The sequence below is a fragment of the Nicotiana attenuata genome, unplaced genomic scaffold, assembly GCF_001879085.1.
Source record: "Nicotiana attenuata strain UT unplaced genomic scaffold, NIATTr2, whole genome shotgun sequence".
In the NCBI taxonomy this organism is placed as follows: Eukaryota; Viridiplantae; Streptophyta; class Magnoliopsida; order Solanales; family Solanaceae; genus Nicotiana; species Nicotiana attenuata.
The window spans coordinates 74,026-95,149 of record NW_017672601.1 but is presented as its reverse complement, the minus strand read 5'-3'; the positions used below and the strand labels follow the sequence as shown (position 1 = coordinate 95,149).

Below are 21,124 nucleotides of genomic sequence, written 5' to 3'. Positions count from 1 at the left end.
GGTATCAGTTTGGGGTCGATGGCTAACATTTCATTCTCACTGGTTCAGTATAAGGCCGAGAGGATCGAACAGCTCCGCGCGGAGGGTAACATGATGAAGGTGGAGCCCTTGGCATAGAAACAAAACATGGACCGCCTTGCCTCAGAGAAAGAGGCTGCTCAAGCCCAATTATTAGCGATCGAAAGTCAAATCCAAGGTGTGAAGGAGAAAATCTCTGCTCAGGCCAAGAAAATAGAGGAGCTCGAGGCTCGATTGGCCATAGAACTTGCAAAGGTTAAGTCTGAGGCAGAAAAAGTAAAGGCTAACACGGAGGCGATCGTGGCCGTCTACCGGTATTGATGCTGAAGCTGCGCATGTCCAAGCAAGAGAGTCTGTGGAGGTCGCTCAAAATTGAGCTTCTTGGATTGCTGAGCCCACAAAGTGTCAGTCCAGAAGGGAAACTCTTGAGGAGACCCACGCTCGTGGCTTCGATCTCTCTATAGAGATCAAAAATGCAAAAGAACTTGAAGCCGAAGCCAGAGCACTGGTCTCTTCCGATGATGATGATTCCGGGAGCGTGAGTGGATTTGATAGCAGAGAAGATCCCGATGACGAAGATGTAGCTCCTGGGGAAAATTCGGAACTTAGGTTTTTTCTCTTTTGATTTTTTGTGTAGGACCCTGATTCGTCCTTGAAAATATTTTTATATATATAAAAGATCTCTTTGCTTTCTGACTTGTCTTTATTCCAATTTCTACTTTGTGAAAATTTTGTTTCTTTCATGCGTTATGAAAATTTTGTTCATGAGTACGAGGCTAAGGCAATTTGATGGATGTCGGACTAATGTAGTCTTTATAATCGAGTGACTAATTGCTCTAACGCGAAGTAGGATGACCCTTAGGTTTTAGTTGAGAGAGGATGATTTCTCGAACTCAAAAAATAAAATGGCCCTTAGGCTCTTGAATTAGGCCAATATGGCCTTAAAAGAATGGCTTTTTTCCTTTTCGGCTTAAAAAAGTTAATCATATAAAAATTTGTTATGCCTTAACATAAGGTTGTTTTGAGAATTCAAACAATCCGGTACCCCTTTAGGGTTTTCGAGGGTTGATGTTATCGAAACCCTTTGTAATTTTGTCGAGGGTAGCCTTTTTAACCGATTTTCTGAAGATTTTAGAAGGCCTGTTTCATTATGGAATTCGGACGTCTCCGAACCGTGGTAGTTTTATCGTAGCCTTTAACTTGGGATTTGCCTCTTGGGCTTACTTACCGATTACACTTCGAACTTGGTCGAAGTGTCGATGCCCGAGTAGGGCGGTCGTGGCCTAAAAAAACGAGGGTTGCCTTTCTAAGGTCTTATAATATCGAGATTTTAATAAGTCGATTACATCGATTTTACGAACGGCAGTCCCCGAGTACAGGGTAAGTTGGTTGAACTCCAGTTGTGATTGGCCCTTAATCTTGTTTCCACAATAGATCAAAAGTATGAAATCGTAAAGTAAAAATTTCTTTAAGGCAAGAAATATTTTGCAAGGAAAAATACTTCTCTCAATAGATTATACATGTGTACATGTTCTCCTTTAGGGCCCGAGTAATCTACATGGGCACGGTTCGTTTGACTGTTTGGTCGTTACAAAGTTTTACCTATCGAGACGCTGCTAACACGAAGTACCTTCCTTGTAACAAAGTTAACATCCGAGGGTGATGCCCCCCCAGTATTCGAGGTTGATTGTAAAGAAGCCTGGAATACTGTTGAATTGCTTTAAGTTAGCACGAACAATAGTTGCCTCATTAAAAAACTCGCCGGAAAAACCCACTTGGGATAAAAACCGGTCTAAGGGAAAAAGAGTGCAATGCATGCTTTCATACCTAAGGACTTTGTGATGAAGAATCCTTCGATATCTTCGATTGAACACCTGCAATTGGTTAGTATAAAATGTAAATGAAAATGGAGAAGGTTGTACCTTAGCTGTAATTTCTTTTGAGGAGTGATACGTTCCAATTGTTTGGAAATTGCTCGCCGTCAATCGTGCCAAGTTTGTAGGATCCCTATCCGACGATATCAAGGACCTGGTATGGTCCCTCCCAGTCGGGCCAAGTTTTCCTTCGTTTGGGTCTCGAGTATTAAGGGTGACCTTTCTCAGAACTAAGTCCACGATTTTAAAGTGTCAAAGATTGGTTCTTCGATTGTAATGCCTTTCAATCCGTTATTTCTGTGTGGCCATTCGAACGAGGGAGGCTTTCCGTCTTTTATCTAGCAATTCGAGGCTTGTATTCATAGCCTAGTGATTTGACTCTTCCATTGCATACCAAAACCTGAAGCTAGGTTCCCCGACTTTGACCGGGAACAGAGCTTCATCACCATAAACTAAAGAGAATGGTGTCGCCCCCGTACTGGATTTCGACGTTGTTTGATACGCCCAAAGGACCTCGTGCAATATTTCTCTCCATTTCCTTTAGCTTCGTTCAATCTTTTCTTCTGATTTTGGATGACGGTCTTGTTTATCGATTTTGCCTGTCCGTTCCAACTAGGATGATACGGTGTTGACAGGATCCTTTTTATTTTGTAACATTCAAAACGGTTTGACACTTTGCTATCAATTAATTGCTTTCCATTGTCGCACACGATCTCGGCAGGCATTCCGAATCGACATATAATGTGGTCCCAGATGAATTCTATGACTTCCTTTTCTCTGGCTTTCTCGAAGGCCCGTGCTTCAACCCAGTTAGAGAAATAGTCAGTCATAAACAAAATGAATTTTGCTTTACCTGGTGCTGATGGTAGAGGACCGACGATGTCCATCCCCCATTTCGTGAACGAACATAGAGATAGGACTAAATGGAGTTGCTCTCCGGGCTGGTGGATCATTGGTGCATACCTTTGAAATTTGTCGCACTTTCGAACAAATTCTTTAGTGTACTTATCCATATCGACCCAATAGTATCCTGCTCTTATGACTTTGTTAACCAATGACTCGGAACCGGAATGATTTCCGCAAGTGCCCTCGTGAATTTCCCATAGAACGTAGTCGGAGTCTCCTAGTCCCAACCATTTTACTAACAGTCCATCGAACATTCTCCTATATAGTGTTCCATCCTCGACCAATGTGAACCGTGCGGCCTTCGTGCGTAGAGTCCTTGATTCTTTAGGATCCGATGGAAGCTTCCCATTCTTTAGGTATTCGATGTACTTATTCCTACAATCGCAGGTTAGACTTGTGGAGTTTATTTTGGCGTGTCGTTCCTCGATTACTGACCTCGAAAGTTGTACGACGGTCCCCGAGCTAAGTTCATCATCTTCGATCGATGACCCCAAATTTGCAAGGGCATCCGCCTCGCTATTTTGTTCTCGAGGTACGTGCTGTAGGGTCTATTCATAAAATCAATGTAGAGACACATGTAGTTTGTCCAAGTACCTCTGCATTCGATCTTCTCGAACCTTCAAAGTTTTGTTGACTTCATTTACCACAAGTTGGGAGTCACACTTGGCCTCGATGACCTTCGCTCCCAAGGCTCTTAGCTAGCAAGAGACCTGCAATCATGGCCTCATACTCCGCCTCATTGTTAGTTAATTTCGAAGTTCAGATAGATTGTCTAATTGTATTACCTGTGGGTGGCTTCAAAATGATGCCTAGCCCAGACCCCTTCACGTTTGAAGCGCCGTCTATGAAGAGGGTCCACACCCCCGATGATGTACCCAATTTTAATATGGTTCCTTTTCGACCTCGTATACGAGGGCTGGCGTGAAGTCGGCTACGAAGTTTGCAAAGATTTGAGACTTGATGGCTGTTCGGGGTTGACACCCTGATCTCGACGGCCCATTTGGCCAATCGGCCCAAGAGTTCGGGCTTGTGCAAAATGTTGCGAAGGGGGTATGTGGTTACAACACAAATTGGGTGACATTCAAAATATGGCTTTAATTTTTTAGAGGCTCTTATTAAAGCAAGCGCTAATTTTTTGAAGTGTGGGTACCGGGTCTCGGCTTCACCTAGGGTCCGACTAACATAATAAACAGGAAATAGGTGTACCTTGCTCTTCTCAAACTAAGACCCCACTTACCGCTATCTCCGAGACCGCTAAGTACAAGTAAAGTTGCTCGTCCGCCTTTGGGGTGTGAAGCAATGGCGGTCTCGATAGATATCGTTTAAGTTCCTCCAAAGCCCATTGATAGTCCGGTGTCCATGCAAAATCGCTCTTTTTCTTAAGCAATGAGAAGAACCGGTGGCTCCTATCTGAGGACCTCGAAATAAATCATCCCAGGGCAGCTATGCGTCCTGTTAACCTTTGTACAGCGTTGACATTGTCAATAATTGTGATGTCTTCGATTGCCTTGATTTTATCGGGGTTGATTTCGATTCCCTTTGATACCATAAAGACGAGGAACTTGCCCAAGCCTACTCCGAATGCACATTTCTCCGGGTTGAGCTTCATGTTATACTTTCTCAGTATGTCGAAGGTCTCTTGCAAATGTTTCAAATGGTCCTCTGCTCGCAGGGACATAACTAGCATATCATCAATTTAAACCTCCATTGATTAACCTATTTGTTCTTCAAACATTCGATTTACTAGGCATCGATAAGTAGCACCAGCATTTTTTAGTCCGAACGGCATTACATTATAGCAATATGTATGAACGAAGTCTTTTCCTTATCCTCCGGGTCATTTGTATTTGATTGTACCCGGAGTAGGCATCGAGAAAACTAAGGATCTCATGGTCGGCCGTGGCATCGATCATGCGATCGATATTCGGAAAAGGAAATGAATCTTTAAGGCATGCCTTGTTTAAATCCTTATAGTCTATGCACATTCTTAGTTTATTTCCCTTTTTAGGGACTACAACTACGTTTGCTAACCATTCGGAATATTTTACCTCCAGAATAGATCCTATATTGAGATATTTGTTACCTCATCCTTAATGAATGCATGATTTATCTCGTACTGGGACCTTCTCTTTTGTTTTATAGGGCGGAACCTCGAGTCCAAGCTTAGTCGATTCATAGTGATCTCCGGTGGGATCCCTGTCATATCTAGGTGGTACCAAGCAAAAAAATCCATGTTATCTAAAAGGAATTGAACGAGTTTTTTCCTGAGCTTGGGGGTTAACCCCGTGCCCAGGTATACCTTTCGATTGGGCAGGTGCTCGATCAGTATGATTTATTCCAGCTCTTCGACCATTGACTTTGTTGAATCAGAAGCATTGGGAATTATGAAGGTTCGAGGTATCATGTAGTCATCTTCCTCGAAAGTTTCTTGCTTCTTCGACCATGCCAAGGCTGATGACTGTGGTTGCTATTTGACCTCTTGCTTTCCCTTTGACTCCGATCCTTTTGTTGATGAAAGTGTCGATACCGGCACTACTTCGTTGATTGCAAACATTTCTTTGGCGGCGGGTTGTTCACCATACACCATTTTTATTCCTTCTGTTGTTAGAAACTTCAGGACTTGATGAATCGTTGAGGGCACTGCCCTCATGTTATGGATCCAAGGCCTTCCGAGCAGTTCGTTCTACCTCATGTCACCTTCGATCACATGGAACTTCGTTTCTTGGATGGTCCCAGCCACATTTACCGGCAATATGATTTCCTCCTTGGTGGTTTCACTTGCCTTATTGAAGTCGTTAAGTACTCGAGCTGCGGGCACAATTTGATCTTGAAAGCCGATTTTCTCTATGACCCTTGATCGAATAATATTTGCCGAGCTACGTGGATATATCAACACACGTTTAACTTGAATTTTATTCATAAGGATAGATATTACCAGTGCGTCGTTGTGACGTTTTTCGATCCGTTCTGCATCCTCGTCGTTGAAAGACACGATTTCTTCTGGTAAGTAATCCCGAGTTCGCTTTTCCCTCGTGATTGTTACCTTGGTGAATTAAATACCGTGGTTGAGGAATATCGACCCCACCAACGATCATATGAATTACGTGTTGTGGTTCTTCCTGTTCGTTTTTCCAGTTTTCATCCCTGTCTCTGAAGTGATTTTTAGCTCGGTCACTCAAGAATTCTCGAAGATGACCTTCGTTGTATAAACGAGCTACCTTCTCCCTCATCTGTACGTAGTATTCGATTTTTTGACCATGGGTACCATAGTATTTGCATATTTGATTAGGGTTCCTTTGAGCCGGATCGGTCTGTAGGGGTCTGGGCCATCTAGTATCCTTGATCCGTCCAATGGGTGATACAATACCCGATGCATCGATGTTGAAGTTATATTCTAATAGTCGTGGTGCTTCTGTGGGCTCGACATGTTTATCGAATACATTTTTACTCATCAACACTCAGGAGCTCTGTCCTCGATCATTTCGAACGTGATTACGTCCTGGGCCACTATTTTTACGATCTGCATTGTATGGTTGATACCGATCTATGTTCGATCGGAGTTCTCTGTCGATGTCCCTTTGAGTTCTACCGACGAGCCTATTTGGGTAAACAGAACCGGAAGGAGATCCCAATTGATCATCCTCGACCCTGATCTTTGACTGGTATCGATTATGTACATCGGCCCAGGTTACAGTTAGATATTCAATTAAGCTCTGCTTTAGTTGTCATGAAGCTATCGAACATCGTTCATTGAAACCTTGAGTAAGAGCTCGAAAAGCCCAATCATCTATGACCGGGGGTAGGTCCATGCGTTCCATCTAGAGCAAAGATCGCAACCTTTATTTCTCCGGCGTGTGCTTTCACGAAGGAATCTGCGGGCATGGCGAAGGAGTCGATGGAATTGGGCGGCAAATTGTGGTACCATATCATTTCCCCTTTTGATAAAGTCTCTCCAAACTTTTTCAATAGAACGGATTCAATCTCGTCATCTTCTAAGTCATTCCCCTTTATTGCGCACGAATAAGAAGTGACATATTCATTAGGGTCGGTGGTTCCACTGTATTTGGTAATTTCTATCATGCAGAATTTTTTCGTGATAGGCTTCGGAGCCGCACTTGGGGGGGAAAGTCTTCTGCACGAACTTCTTCGAATCCAAACCCTTTAGAATCGGGGGTTCCCCCAGTATTTGGTCAACCCGTGAGTTGTATGTTTATACATTTTTATCACTAGCCTCGATTTGCTTTTCACCTGATTAGATCCATTTAGTGAGATCCTCGACCATCTTTACGATGGCGGGTCAGTCCCCGATTCATTGGTGTCCGATTTCTCCGATATAGGTTCGGCTCTATGAACAACTTCTTGTAATGTTTCAAGCTCAATTCTGCTTGGTGCTCGATTTTGACTTTGGAATTGTGCTATCGCAGCTTGTTGAGTCTGCAACATTTCAAATATCATTCGAAGGCTATTTCCGCCTTCTTCACCGCTTTGTGCATTCTAATCGGCTGCTCGGACCTCTCTCCGAATGCTATTTTCGAGGTCGACACCCAAATTCCCATTAATTGAAATATGGGAGCTGACATCGACTGGGACTACGACCGGTGGTCCATAGGGGTTGACTGGAGTTACTCCGTTTCTCGGGGTGATTCCTGAAATCAAATACACTTACGAGAACAAGCGTAAAGCAGTGTGTGTTATGGGAATTAATACCAGGCAATCACTATTATCCTTAACCCAACGGTGGGCACCAAACTGTTTACCCTGAAATTTGGATAACAATAATACTTATAATGTCATTTTAAGGATACGTGATTTCACCTAATACCAATTGATAAATGTAAAGACTAATAATAGAAATTAACAATAATATAAAGAAAACCTGTGTTGAAACGTAATTCAGCCCTCGAACTAGGATGCCCTCAAGTTGGTCAGTACCAAATAGTTAAGAAATAAGCAAGCTGATGAATAAAAGTATAAATTAAAGAGAAAGTGTTATATTGCTTTGATATCTTAGAGTGTAATGTGGATACAAGATAATTAGAACCCTCTTTATATAGTAGAGGAATCCTATCTATGGTACAATTCTAATTACGGAAGTAAATCCCATGATTAGCTAAACAACCGTCCTTGAATTGATCTGTTCCGAGATTTACGCCATGATCTTTGACCAATCACAGATATCTCACCTTTACGTTATTGTACTTTGCTCGATGTCTGTCTCATTTGGTCTCAATCGCTACTGGCCTCAATCTCGATAGGTACCTCGATCCTCGAACTCGGTAACTTATCCTCATCCTTTGGTCTGATCCACTACGGGGCCGACCTTCGATGCAACTCCCTGGTCTCGATCAAATAGTAAAATCGGGTAAGCCCGGTTTTAACAAATGACGGCCTAACATGATACACAAACTTATACATGTGACATACGGGCCTATAAGGCCGAAATGATCATTTGGACACTCAAAACATAGACAAGGCCATACAAGTATCCATATACATGACCTATGTCTACAAGCCTCTAAGAGTACATAAACATCATAATGATCGGGATAGGGCCCCGCCATACCAATCAATACATGTCCAAAGCATACTAACCAAATAGGCAATTCCGGAGCAAGTGGAGTGCACCAATACCTTCCACTGAGCTGGTAGCCTATTAGGAGGACTGTCAACCTATCAATCAGGGCCTACGGCAAGAAACGCTGCGTTCCTAGGAAAAAGGGACGTCAGTACGAATAAAGTACCGAGTATGTAAGGCAAGAAAGCATAAACATGAATAATAATGTAAAGAGAGGTAGAGAAGATACAACCTGTCTGAGTGCCTCTGAGGGCGACTAACATGAAATTCATGATACATAAATATATACGTATACTTTTAAAAACATACGCCTCTATGGGCATCATAATCATCATATCGTACCCGGCCTCGAAGAGGACTCGATAAAAACGTACTCGGCCATCATAAGGCTCGGTAGAATCGTACCCGACCACGTGGAGCTCGGTAAAACCCAACTGATCACTGGTTGCACAATAGGTGTCGTACCCGACCGACTATAGCGCGGCTCGATAGAGTAATATATATATATATATATATATATATATATAATATGCATGCTAGACTCATGGAATCACGTTCTAAACCCTTCGGGGTGACATAAGGTCGTCGCATCCTCGACTAACATTATTGACATCCATATCATCAATATGAACCTCAATAGGATTCAAGGATCATACATACTTGCTTAGAATAACTTTATAAGGAAAGAACTACACGGGCATCCTTAGTTGCTAGGAGTAGATTCGTTATGAAATACCGTATCGTTTATGTTCATTTCATTTTAGATCATGCCAAAAGAAAGAAGGAAGTGCCTTAACATACCTTTAAAATCTTCTATCCAATCATCAAGCAAGCTCAATATGATCTTCTTGCGTCTACAATGAGTAAACCGACTTCGTTGTCATCATATAAGTATTGTAACTCTCATATTTGGAAACCAATATTCTACAAGAAAACGGATAGCATCTCCCCTATTTGTACTACATCCCATATGTTCCAAAAGTCACCAAACAGCCCAGACAACAACAATATAATTTACAATAAGATCTCCGATTAGTTCATAAACCATTTTGAGCGGCAAGCTCGATTTACGATTAACAAAACATGGTTTGAATCAAATTCCTTTTCCATGAATCTGCCTACAACATCTATAACATTATACTTATGCTTACCATATCATTTTCAACCCAAAACATCATAAGCATAATCTTCAAATATAGTCCACACGCCTAGCACCTCAACCTTCACTAATGGAAAATAAACCTATGGCAACGCATAGAAAACCGTTGTGGTACATAAGAAAACCGTTGCCATAGAGCTATTGCAACCTTTTTATGTCCGTCTAACTAGGTCGCGGTGCAGTAGCTCTACTGCAACGGTTACTGCAACGGTTCCGAAAACCATTGCCCTATAGCAATCTATTGCAAGGGTTATTTATCATTCTACTGCGACAAGTATTTTCAATCAACTAGAACGGTTCAAAGGCATTGCAATATATGTTTGTGTAACGGTTATTTTTTCTATTGCAACGGTTAAGTTAGGATATTACGACGATTTTTTTGCCGCTTTTGCAACGGTTTAATTACTATTGCTATGGGTTGTTTACAGTAACAACAATCTAATAGGTTCTAATGCAACGGTGTGCATTATCTATTGCAACGGTTTATAGTACCTATGGTAATGGTTTAATTTACCTACTGCAATGGTTACCTGTCATATTGCAACAATTTACATGGTTAATTGAGACTGTTTTTGTTACCTATAGCAACGGTTGAGGTAAGCTATTGTAACGGTTTAATTGAACCAGCAATATACTCCGTGATAGTAAATAAATATTTACATTAAATTATAATACACAATAATTTATATAAATCACAAAATAAAACTAATCATAAACATTTACAATCCAAGTTGTAATATATGTAAAAGCAAAATATTAGAACCCATGTACATAAGTTTAATAATCCAAAAGTTAAGAACCAAGTACGTAAGTTTTACAATCCAAAAGTTAAAGAAGTTTCAAAATATTTGATAACAAAAGATTCCTAGAACATTTAGAGTTTCAGCAACAATCCAAAAATCTTAAGCAGGATCTTCATTCATTTGATCTTCCCTTTCTTCATTTTCTCCAACTACAAAAGAGGATAAATAAAATCATTATCTCTTTAAATGCTAGTTAACAATTCAAATACAAATGAAAGGTCAAGTCTTTTAAAGGATTTAAGAATACCAGACACACAATATAAACTAAAAGAGAACTTTTTGATTTGTGTATTTGTTCATAAGCAGAAATTATTTTTTATCCGTAGATTATGCTTCAGTAGTTCCATCTCTGTAACACTGTCTCCACCATGAATTATGAGATATAGCTAAACTGGATCCTATTTTGAAGAACAAATAGGCAGTGAAGTCCTAGAGCAAATTTCTAATATGTTAACAGCCACTAGTTCCTGGTTTTGCATACAAATATAAAATCCTAACTCAACGATTTCTAATCAAGATGATGATACCAACGCAAATAACAAACAGCATGTCAAATCCCTATGTTACATGATATCTAAACTTGTCTTCACTGTTTGACATGAAGCTAGCCAAAAGAGAACACAACATCTCGATATAAGCACATAAGCACATAAACATGATAATCAATTAGGTCCTGTAAACTAAGTGTAATTAGACCTATAAAGAAAAGCTAATTTCCTATCGACAATTGATAAACAACTGGATCCCAAAAATAGAGAAATAAGAAGCCTAAGTCAACTATATAGGAAGGATGGAAGGACTCCTTCCATGTACAAAAGGTCCTACATATACAATGTAAGTTGACTCTCCCAATGAAATAGGACAAAAAACAAGTATACAAATATCCAAAGGGAACAGTCCTATGTAGCAAGAGTATCAGCTATATCATCATACTCAGGTTCTGCTAATAAATGTTCCACTCCAATGGCATCCTCCTCTGATGCAAAATAATCAGAGGCCCCGCCTACGACCTAAAGAAACATAAAAATTTAAACAAAATAAAATAAAAAAGATTATTGATCAGAATGTGCAGCATATTCTTGAACAGCCGAATGAAGTGAAATCCAAACTAGTTACCTCTCCATTCTATAAAGGACGCTGGACATCGCACGTGTAGTGAAATTTTCAACAACTACCTAAAAGACCAATTATGAACTACCAAATGCAAGATAAGTGTCGAAATGTTGGATTTACATGAAAATACATTAACTTTCTATCATTACCCATTCTGGTTTAGTTGACCAAGAAGTATACTTAGAAGGAGTAGAACCAATCAAATGGAGATAAGTTGCTTTCTCGCTCTGTTATGCATAGTAGACTAGCAGAGTTAGACTAAGATCTAAATGACCAATTCTAGCAAATGAATTCACATGCAAAATTACTGATTCTACATGTCACTCTCATTGTAAACTTGCTGCATCTACATATTGGAAAATCTTTCCACATAATCAAACAAAAAAAACTGATCTATAGCTAGAGTAGACGTGGCAGACTGTGGACATTATTAGCATGAAATATGGATGTTAAGGGTCAGCAACGTTTGTGTTAGGTAATCTTGTAGAACCGAAGTTGAATTTGGCTAACCAAATATGCAGATGTTGGTGTCCTATTAACAAGACATCTATATTCAACTTGGCTTTAACAATATCATCAAAGAAAGTCATGTTGAAGATAGGAAAGCATGAAATCAAAAAAGATGCGTGAGTAGTCTGCCTCTGTGTGTTGTGAATGACAGAAGAGAATCAGAGATGGAGCATATGAGATATGGGTGTAACTGTGTGGCTTGTAACATCAAAGAAATTAAGATTGGTACCTCATTTTTTTTGTTGCTGCTTATGAGTGGCCACAAGAACTATCTGCAATGCATTGGATGTGGGTGGCCTGTTGTCTTCTTCTAAAGTCTGTACATGGCATGTTGGACTGGTGGCATTTCCAAGCAGATGTTGGTCTAATTACATGTTAAAGAGAAAATCAAGTACTAGATATGGTTTCTACTACTTGAATTTGTCAGCTAGTTCACATAAGCACATTGATATCCTTCATGTTTCAAGTAGTACATGGCCAGAAAGGAATTTCGTAAGAAATAATTTCAGCAGTCAAATGAATAAAGAAAAGAACATATTGCATGATGTCCAATAAAGCTGAAGTGCATAATATGACAACTTGAACAGAACAATGTCTGAAATCAACAAGAAGCACCCTAGATAACTAATCAAATATCAGAAAATTAAAATCTTATTGCCAAATAGATACTGAAACATGAACACGCTATAAATTCCAGAAATAAAATAAAAAGAAAGATACCAACAATTAAGATTAAAGAGATATATTTTTATCATCTTCCCATAGGACAAGCGGTGGTCAAAAGCTAATCACTCCATTAAGCTTAATATTTTTTTCCATTTCTTCTCTCTTTTGGCTTCAAAAATAACAAACAGAAGTTCATCTAAGGAAGTTCTGTTAAGGTTGTTTTCATTGTTTTCTAATAGTTTTTGAGATTTAAGCTTCATTTCTTGATGTGTCCAATTAATATTAATATTCAATTCCAGAAATAAAAGAGAACGACAGCAACAATGTGTCAACTGTGAAAGAAGAAGAAGAAGATGATGAAGAAAGAGAACGACATCCACAATTTGTCAAAGAATAATAATAATAATAATAATAATAATAATAATAATAATAATAAGAAGAAGAAGAAGAAGAAGAAGAAGAAGAAGAAGAAGAAGAAGAAGAAGAAGAAGAAGAAGAAGAAGAAGAAAGAGAAGAAGAGATGCAATATTTTGCAATAATTAAGTACACACCTTGATTAGTACTGCCAGTAGATGGACGATTGATTAGTTGAATTGTAGCTTGTTGTGCAGAGGAAGCTTCTTCGAGTGAACGACCACCGAATGCTAGCATATTAGGATCAATTCGTAAATCTGGGTTAATATGCTGAAGTTGTGCAACAACATTAAGTGTAATTTGTTGCCGCCAAGTTTCCTGTTGTTCCTCGAACTTTTTCTGCATTCTTTGTTGCATTCTCTCTACCATTTCCTTCATTTTTTGCTCCATTATCTCATCAGTAGTCTTTGAAGAGGGTCCTGAATTTTCAGATTTTTGTTTCAGGATAGCCTTTTTAACCCCACGACCATACAATCTCACGCGACCTGGATGTTCAGGTCCTATGACTGTTGCAAATGCGTCAATTGATTGGTTATTATCTTCACTTTCTTGAGTTTGTATTTGCTCCATTTCAGCCTACAAATGAAATTTAAGAGAAGAAAATATAAGTAAATAAAACTGAGTTAACAATTAGGACCAAAAAGATAATCTCGACAAGCTTTAAAGTAGAAATCTTTGTACAATTTTGCGCATTGTATCTTCATACGATTGCTTGTATACTCGACCGGGTTTTCTTGATCTCGTAGCCACAAACATGTCCTTACTTGATGGTTCCTCAGAAGATTCCTTCTTTTTTTTCTAGTTACATGAAAGTCAGCATAAAAATTTTACCAAGTAAGGTTAAAAAGTTCATATTAATGAAAAATAAGAGAAAATACCGAACCTCGCGGATTGTGGCAAAACTTGTTTTGCCAGCAGTGTGTGGATTCTTTAACTTTTTTCGATTCTCAGTATTAGTTTTCAAAGTTTGCTGTAACAAGTAAGCTTTTATGTTAAACATCTAATACATTTCTGCCTTATGCATTTTGATAATCTAAAAAGTGTTGGACACGAAGACAAGACGAGGAATGAACTTCAAAAGAATTACTCATTATCTTTGTCCAAAATCAAGTTTACTTATCAGACTTCCAGTATTCAAGAAGGTACTTAAACTCAGATTCTGAAACATATGAAGGCTTTTTTTCCATTCGAAGTTCGTCATTGGCATAGGGGTCATAGTATTTTTTCTTCAACCAACACTTATACCTTCTCCAAGCATTTTGAATTGACTGAAAAACCCACTCTCTTCCATCATCATGAATGTCATATTTTGTCTACAGTTTGGTGTACTTGAGTTAGAGCAAAAATATGAAATATTATCAACTAACAACTGAAATAATGAAAACTTCAAACCTTGATATATGTCCACATATCCTCTTTTGTATTCAGTTTCTTCCAGTTATGTATATTCAGAGGACAAAAGGTTGAATTTCTTGCCAATGTACCGAGGAAACTTCCCAACTCTTTTACAATTTCTTCAGTAGGACCAATGGGTTGGTTCAAATCACTTAGAACAACCAACTTGCGCTCACTCCGTCCATGTACATGTGGCATTTGTGTCCTTCCTCTTTTTCGTTTTACAGTGGAAGAGCCTGCAATAGTTACGAACAAGAGATAATTACCAAATCACTAATGCTAATTGAATTTATGATTGAAATCTATATATTCTTGCCTCGTTTTTCTGATTGTTCAATTACTTCATGAGTGGCAGAATATTGCGACGTTTGCGGCATTTGTTCCAGTACTACTTGTGTTGCAGAAGATGTAGAATGTTGCGATACTTGCTGCACTTGTTCCAATACTACTTGTGCTGCAGAAGATGTAGAATGTTTCGATACTTGCTGCACTTGTTCCAATACTACTTGTGCTGCAGAAGATGTAGAATGTTGCGACACTTGCTGCACTTGTTCAAGTACTGCTTGTGCAGCAGAAGCTGTAGAATGTTGCGACACTTGCTGCACTTGTTCCAGTACTGCTTGTGCAGCAGAAGCTGTAGAGTGTAGTGTCGCTCGATGCACTTGTTCTTGCCCTTTTATTGCTACAGGAGAGCTAGAATCCAATGGTAGTTGTTATTGTACTTTTTGTGGTACATGAGAGGTAAGTGGCAATTGACGCACTGGTTTTTGCACTTGAGATCCTAACCTTGGATGCTTTGGTTGTCTATTTGAAAAATTAGGTGGAACAGCTCTTTTGATTGTCAACAACAGAAAACTTTTCTTTTGCCAACGATGAAAGTGATCCAGCTGGAAGATACTGTGAGTTTGTTTCTTTTTTGTTTTTCCTTGTAGTCACTTCTTGATTCATAGTCATTTCAAAACTGTCAAGTTAAGAAAAAAAAAGATTAGCAGAAGTATAAAAAAAAAAAAAAAACTAGCCAGAAAAAAGCACGAATCAAATTGCAAGAAATAAAATTAAGCACACAAAGAACTAGGTTAAAACTTAATATGAACTAATATCAAGTTTACACTAGTTCAAAATTATCAAACAAGAAGGAAGATTAAAAACTTCTAAACTTTTGATCAAACGAAAAGGAAAACTGGACAAAAGAATTTGACAGAAAAACTGGACAAAAACTTCTAAACTTTTGATCTTCTGGACTGGTTGCACTTTTCTAAGCAACTGGTGCTAATCAGAAAAAAAATTCTAGCTTAACTGGTCAAGACTGCAGTTAAGTTTCTGCAATTGCTCTTTTGATATTGCAGATTCATGCTCTTTTTTATCTCAAAGATGGCCAGAAGTTGTAGACTACAGAAGACAGTCAACAACAACAAAGAAATGTAGAAACTGGTGAAACTGGTGCAACAAATTGGTTCACATCTGTTAAAAAATATAACTCAAACTGTGCAGCAGCTGCATGACTCAATCGAGGAGGCTTATGTGTGGGAATGCTGGTTATTGGATCACCAAAAGCATGTCAAAGATTCATACAGGGAGTCAGGCAAATTCATGGAAATTCACAGAAGCAGATGAAAGAGGCAACACCAAGCAGCCCTGCATATGTGAAGGGATCATTTTTTGCAGGCAGCTTGAAGACATAAGGGAACCAATCGTTTTAACTAACATAGTTTTCTTTTTTGCAGGAGACGCTATTGTAATCATGCCCTTCCATATGCCAAAATCTCATTTGGTGGTATTAGTACAAAGTGCTCATTCCAATGAGAGCGAAGCTGTGGAAGGCACAAACATAACACTGGACTTCTACTGGAATATGCTAGGTAATTACCACATTTTGGGAGATTCTGAACATGATCACCATGTTCAATGGCTCAATATTTTGATAAAGGAAAGTAACCTAAGTAAAGCCTCATGGAGGGTAGGCAAACTCAACATCCAAATCATCACTCATGGATCATACTCGAATTTTGGACAAAGATATACACATTTAGCACAGAATTAAGCTGCTAGGCAGAGGTTTTTGCAGCACAAAATACACCTGTGCCCGATGTAATACAAATGCAGAAAATGGCTACATATCGAGGCAATACTGTTCAGAGAGCTGTATGGAAGATTTGCAAGGAAACAAAGCAAGAATTTCAGCATGGAATGCAGATCATATGTTCAAATAAAGCGATGTCACTCAAAAGCTCTTGGACACACAAGTATTCAGAATTACATCTGGACGGGTCACAATGGCAAGCAAAGGCGCGACAATGCAGAAAATGGATATAAAACTCCGCAAAGTCACCAAAACAACTTCAATTCAGTAAAACAGTAGTGCACAACTGGTGCAAACAAAAATGCAGGCCAAATAGCAACTTTTGCAGCAGTAATTCAGTGCTGGAACTATTCAAAATGCTGCCAGATCTCCAGCAGATAAAAGGGAAGAAAGATGATACAAATTGGTGCAAAAACTGAACAAATCAACAGCTACCAAACAGATCTTCAACTCACAAAATTGACATCTCCTTTATAGTTCAATGGTAGCAGCAAGCAATATAAGTTTTCGGTCCAAAATATTGATTTAAACCAAGTAGAAATGGACACTAAGTTCAGCAGCGATACAAGGAAGCAGTTCAATATCTCCGAAGAGGATAATCTTCAAAACAAGTATAAGATAATAAACATATGCCAAAGGAATTCAGGAAACAAAACCAAAACTTTTATCTTTTTCTTTTCTGAGTTTTTGACTTAACAAATGAAGATAATAACAATGCGTACCTTTTAATAGTTCCAAATCTGTTAACAGTGAAGTCGCAACTCTCCTCAATGATACACTAGCTTTCTTCAAATTGGTTTTTGAAAATCCTGTAAAATGGATCACAATTCAGAATTAAATTCTACAAAAACAAATAAAAATTAATTGCATAAAGTATAAACAAGAATAATCATAAAATATATTGTAGAGGGAATTTATCACTCACTCAAAAAATATTAAAACAACAATAAGTAATATATTTAAAAGTTCAGAATATCTTTTTTGTAGTCATCCGGCTTCATCCAATCCCAATCGGTATCATCAAATGCATTTTCATCTTCCTCTTCTTCTGATGTTTCTATATTTGTATCTTGTGAACATTGTGCATATGATGGAATATCTACGATATCAACAGGTACATCTTCTCTTGACCATCTAACATCAACATCAAGTAATCCACTTGAGGAACCAATGTCATCGTTAGGTTCCCTCCAAAATGTGTCTTCTATGTTGGGACAATTCCCTTCCTCTAGATCATACAAATCAATAGGGACCTTTTTCCTTGCATAATAAACATCTTCATCAATTGGATCTGCCACATAAAAAACTTGATAAACTTGAGATGCCAACACAAAAGAATCATCTGTACTGCATAATTTATTGAAGTACACCCGAGTTAACCCATAGTCATCTATTTCATTATGATACCAATCACACCTAAATAGTACAACACTAAAACAACCCCAACAATCAATTTCAATGATATCCTGAATAGCTCCATAATAGATAACCTCTCCATCGATAGGATTTTGGTCCCTAGCACTAGCAAAACTATCAGTTGTTGCCAATAAAGTCACTCCACTATTTTGAGTCTTTCCTGAAGAATCTCGTCCTATGGTATGAAATCGGTAGACATTAATGAAGTATGCAGTATATCTTTTGGCAACAACATTAGGCCCTTTAGCTAGCCACCGTAAATAATGGGGCACTTCAATATTTTTAACTTTTTCTTTGAACCAATTGCTGAATTCCCGACTATGATTCCTTGCTCTTACCCATGCATTTGATCTAGTATGATTACCCATTAAAATTTTATTTTCCCTGCAATAATGAATATTTTAAATTCAATTATTAGGCCTTCATAAATGGAGTTTAAAGTATCTTATCATAAGAAAATAAATAAAGTTTAAAATATAAATAAATATTATATAATTTATCTTACTTGATAAAATTTTTCACTAGTTCATCTCCAGTATTGAACAGAGCATATCGATGTGCTTCATAAGATAACTATGAATCCATGAGAAAAGTCTTGCCTTTTTTTTTTCTTCTTACCTCCAATTGGATGGCCAATCTTAGGGAATATAGGTGATAAATCTTGAGGGCATTCATCATCCTCAGTTTGGTACCTACTGAATCTAGTTTTTACGCCATCATGTAGGTATCTCGAACAAAAAGTCAAGCACTCTTCGGCTAAAAAACCCTCTGCTATTGACGCTTCTGGACAAGATCGATTACGAACAAATGCCTTCAACTTACATAGGTTCCTCTCAATAGAATACATCCAACGAAGATGTGTCGGACCCCCAAGCTTAATTTCATTCACTAGATGAATAGGCAAATGTGGCATTATATCAAAAAATGTTGGAAGAAAAATCCTTTCAAGTTCACAAGTTATTTCAGCAATTTCAGATTGCATTTTTTCAAGATCCCTTCTCATTACAACCTTACTACATATAGCTCTAAAGAAATCGCCCAACCAAATCAAGGTCAACGAAACATTCTTAGGCAATGATTTTCTAACTGCAACCTGGAGTAAGTAATGCATTATAAAATGAGCATCATGACTTTTGTACCCTGATATTTTCATCTCCTTCACATGCACACGGTCTGATATATTCGAAGCACACCCTTTTGGCAATTTGGCATTTTTTATAACGGTGCAAAACAAGCTTTTCTCTTCTGGACTCATGGAGAAACAAGCTTGAGCCAAACTTAGTGTTCCATTATCATCTTCTCTTGGTTGTAGCTCCTTTCGTATCCCTATTTCTTGCAAGTCATAGCGAGAATTTACATGATCCTTTGACTTTCCATCTATTTCTAAGAAAGTCCCAATCAAACTATCACATATGTTTTTCTCAATATGCATCACATCAAGATTGTGCCTCAATTTGTTATGCACCCAATATGGCAATTCAAAAAAAATAGATCTCTTTTTCCACGGACTCTTGTTGTTACGAAGCCTTTTCTTTTTTCCCTTTCCAAAAACATTATTGAATTCAAGCAATTCTTCAAATACTTTTACACCCGATAAAGAAGTAGGTGCAGGTCTATGTTCCTCCTTACCATCAAATGACCTCTTATCTTTTCGGAATGGATGATCAGGAGGCAAAAATCTTCGATGGCCCAAGTAACACATCTTATGACTATGTTTGAGATATTGAGAGCATGTGTCATAATTACAAACGGGGCATGCCAATCTACTCTTTGTGCTCCATCCTGAAAGCATTGCTAATGCTGGAAAATCACTAATTGTCCACAATAAAGCTGCACGCATTTGAAATGTTTGGTTTGTATCAGCATCATATGTTTCTATCCCGACTTCCCATAATTCCTTCAGTTCTGCAATTAGTGGTTGTAGGTACACATCAATATCATTTCCTGGAGATGATGGACCTGGAATGATCATTGACAACATAATATATTCCGGCATCATGCAAATCCACGGCGATAAATTATAGTTCATCAACACAACAGGCCATGTGCTATGAGAAATGCTCATGGTTCTAAATGGATTAAAACCATCGCTTGAAAGACCCAGCCTAACATTACGCGATTCTCTAGCGAAGTCCGGATGCAAGGAATCAAAGTCCTTCCAAGCTTCTCCATCAGCCGGATGCCTTAAATTCCCATCATTGGGTCGTTCATTAGCATGCCATTTCATTGCAATAGCTGTTTCAGGACACATGAACATCCTTTAAAGCCTAGGCTTTAAGGGAAAGTACCTTAAAACCTTTGCAGGGATATTAGAACTTGCATTAGTACTCTTCCATCTTGAAGTCCCACAAACAGAACAAGTATCAGCCTTCGCATTGTCATTCCAAAATAGCAAGCAATCATTAGGGCATCCATGTATTTTTTCATAATGAAGGCCCAAATCTCTTATCATGTTTCTAGCCTTGTTAAACGACTCTAGTAGTTGAGCAAAGGGAAATGCCTCTTTTATCAAGTCCAACATGTCTGAAAATGCTACATTACTCCACCCATGCAAGGATTTAAGCAAGTATAGCCGAATGGTGAAACTTAGTTTAGTAAAACTTTCACACCCAGGATATAACTCTTGTTTTCCCTCATCAACCAATCTAAAAAATCTCTTTGCATCTTCAGATAGTCCCTTTTTCACTCCTTCTTCATGCCTTGACTCACCCTCTATATTTCTAAATGTATGATGAAGTAGTCCATCAATATCGTCACGCATGTCAAAATCATCATCATCATTGCATGGATTAGGTGGATTTGCCGAGGAAAATCCTTCCCCATGGAAAACCCATTTGGTATAACCAGAAACAAACCCATTTACTACCAAGTGATCCTCCACCATATTTCTATAATGCCAATTGCGATTCATGCACTTTTTGCAAGGACATAATATTTCATTTCCCTGGGAAGCTCGTTCAAATGCCTTATCAAGAAAATTATTTACTCCACGAATATACTCATCCGTCCATCTTAGGAGATTCATCCAACTTTTATCTCCATAATCCATGTAATTCCTATAAGATATTAGTAAATCACAAAAGTTAAGATTTATGTTAAGCTAAGTTACAAAAAAATTAAAGAGAACTAATGTCATCAAATAAACCATGACCGAGTACTCTGTTAATCTAGGATTCAAGGATGGAGATTTAGTTC

The 21,124-nt window shown here is 38.4% G+C and overlaps 1 protein-coding gene across 1 annotated transcript; it reads right to left on the bottom strand.

Moving 5' to 3' along the window:
- Positions 1-17,472: 17,472 nt before the first annotated feature.
- Positions 17,473-20,180, bottom strand: LOC109213820. Its single transcript, XM_019377657.1, has 2 exons — positions 18,548-20,180; positions 17,473-18,104 (listed from the first exon to the last, which is right to left on the bottom strand). Exons 1-2 carry the CDS (start codon positions 20,178-20,180, stop codon positions 17,473-17,475), a joined length of 2,265 nt encoding a protein of 754 aa, XP_019233202.1.
- Positions 20,181-21,124: the final 944 nt, after the last annotated feature.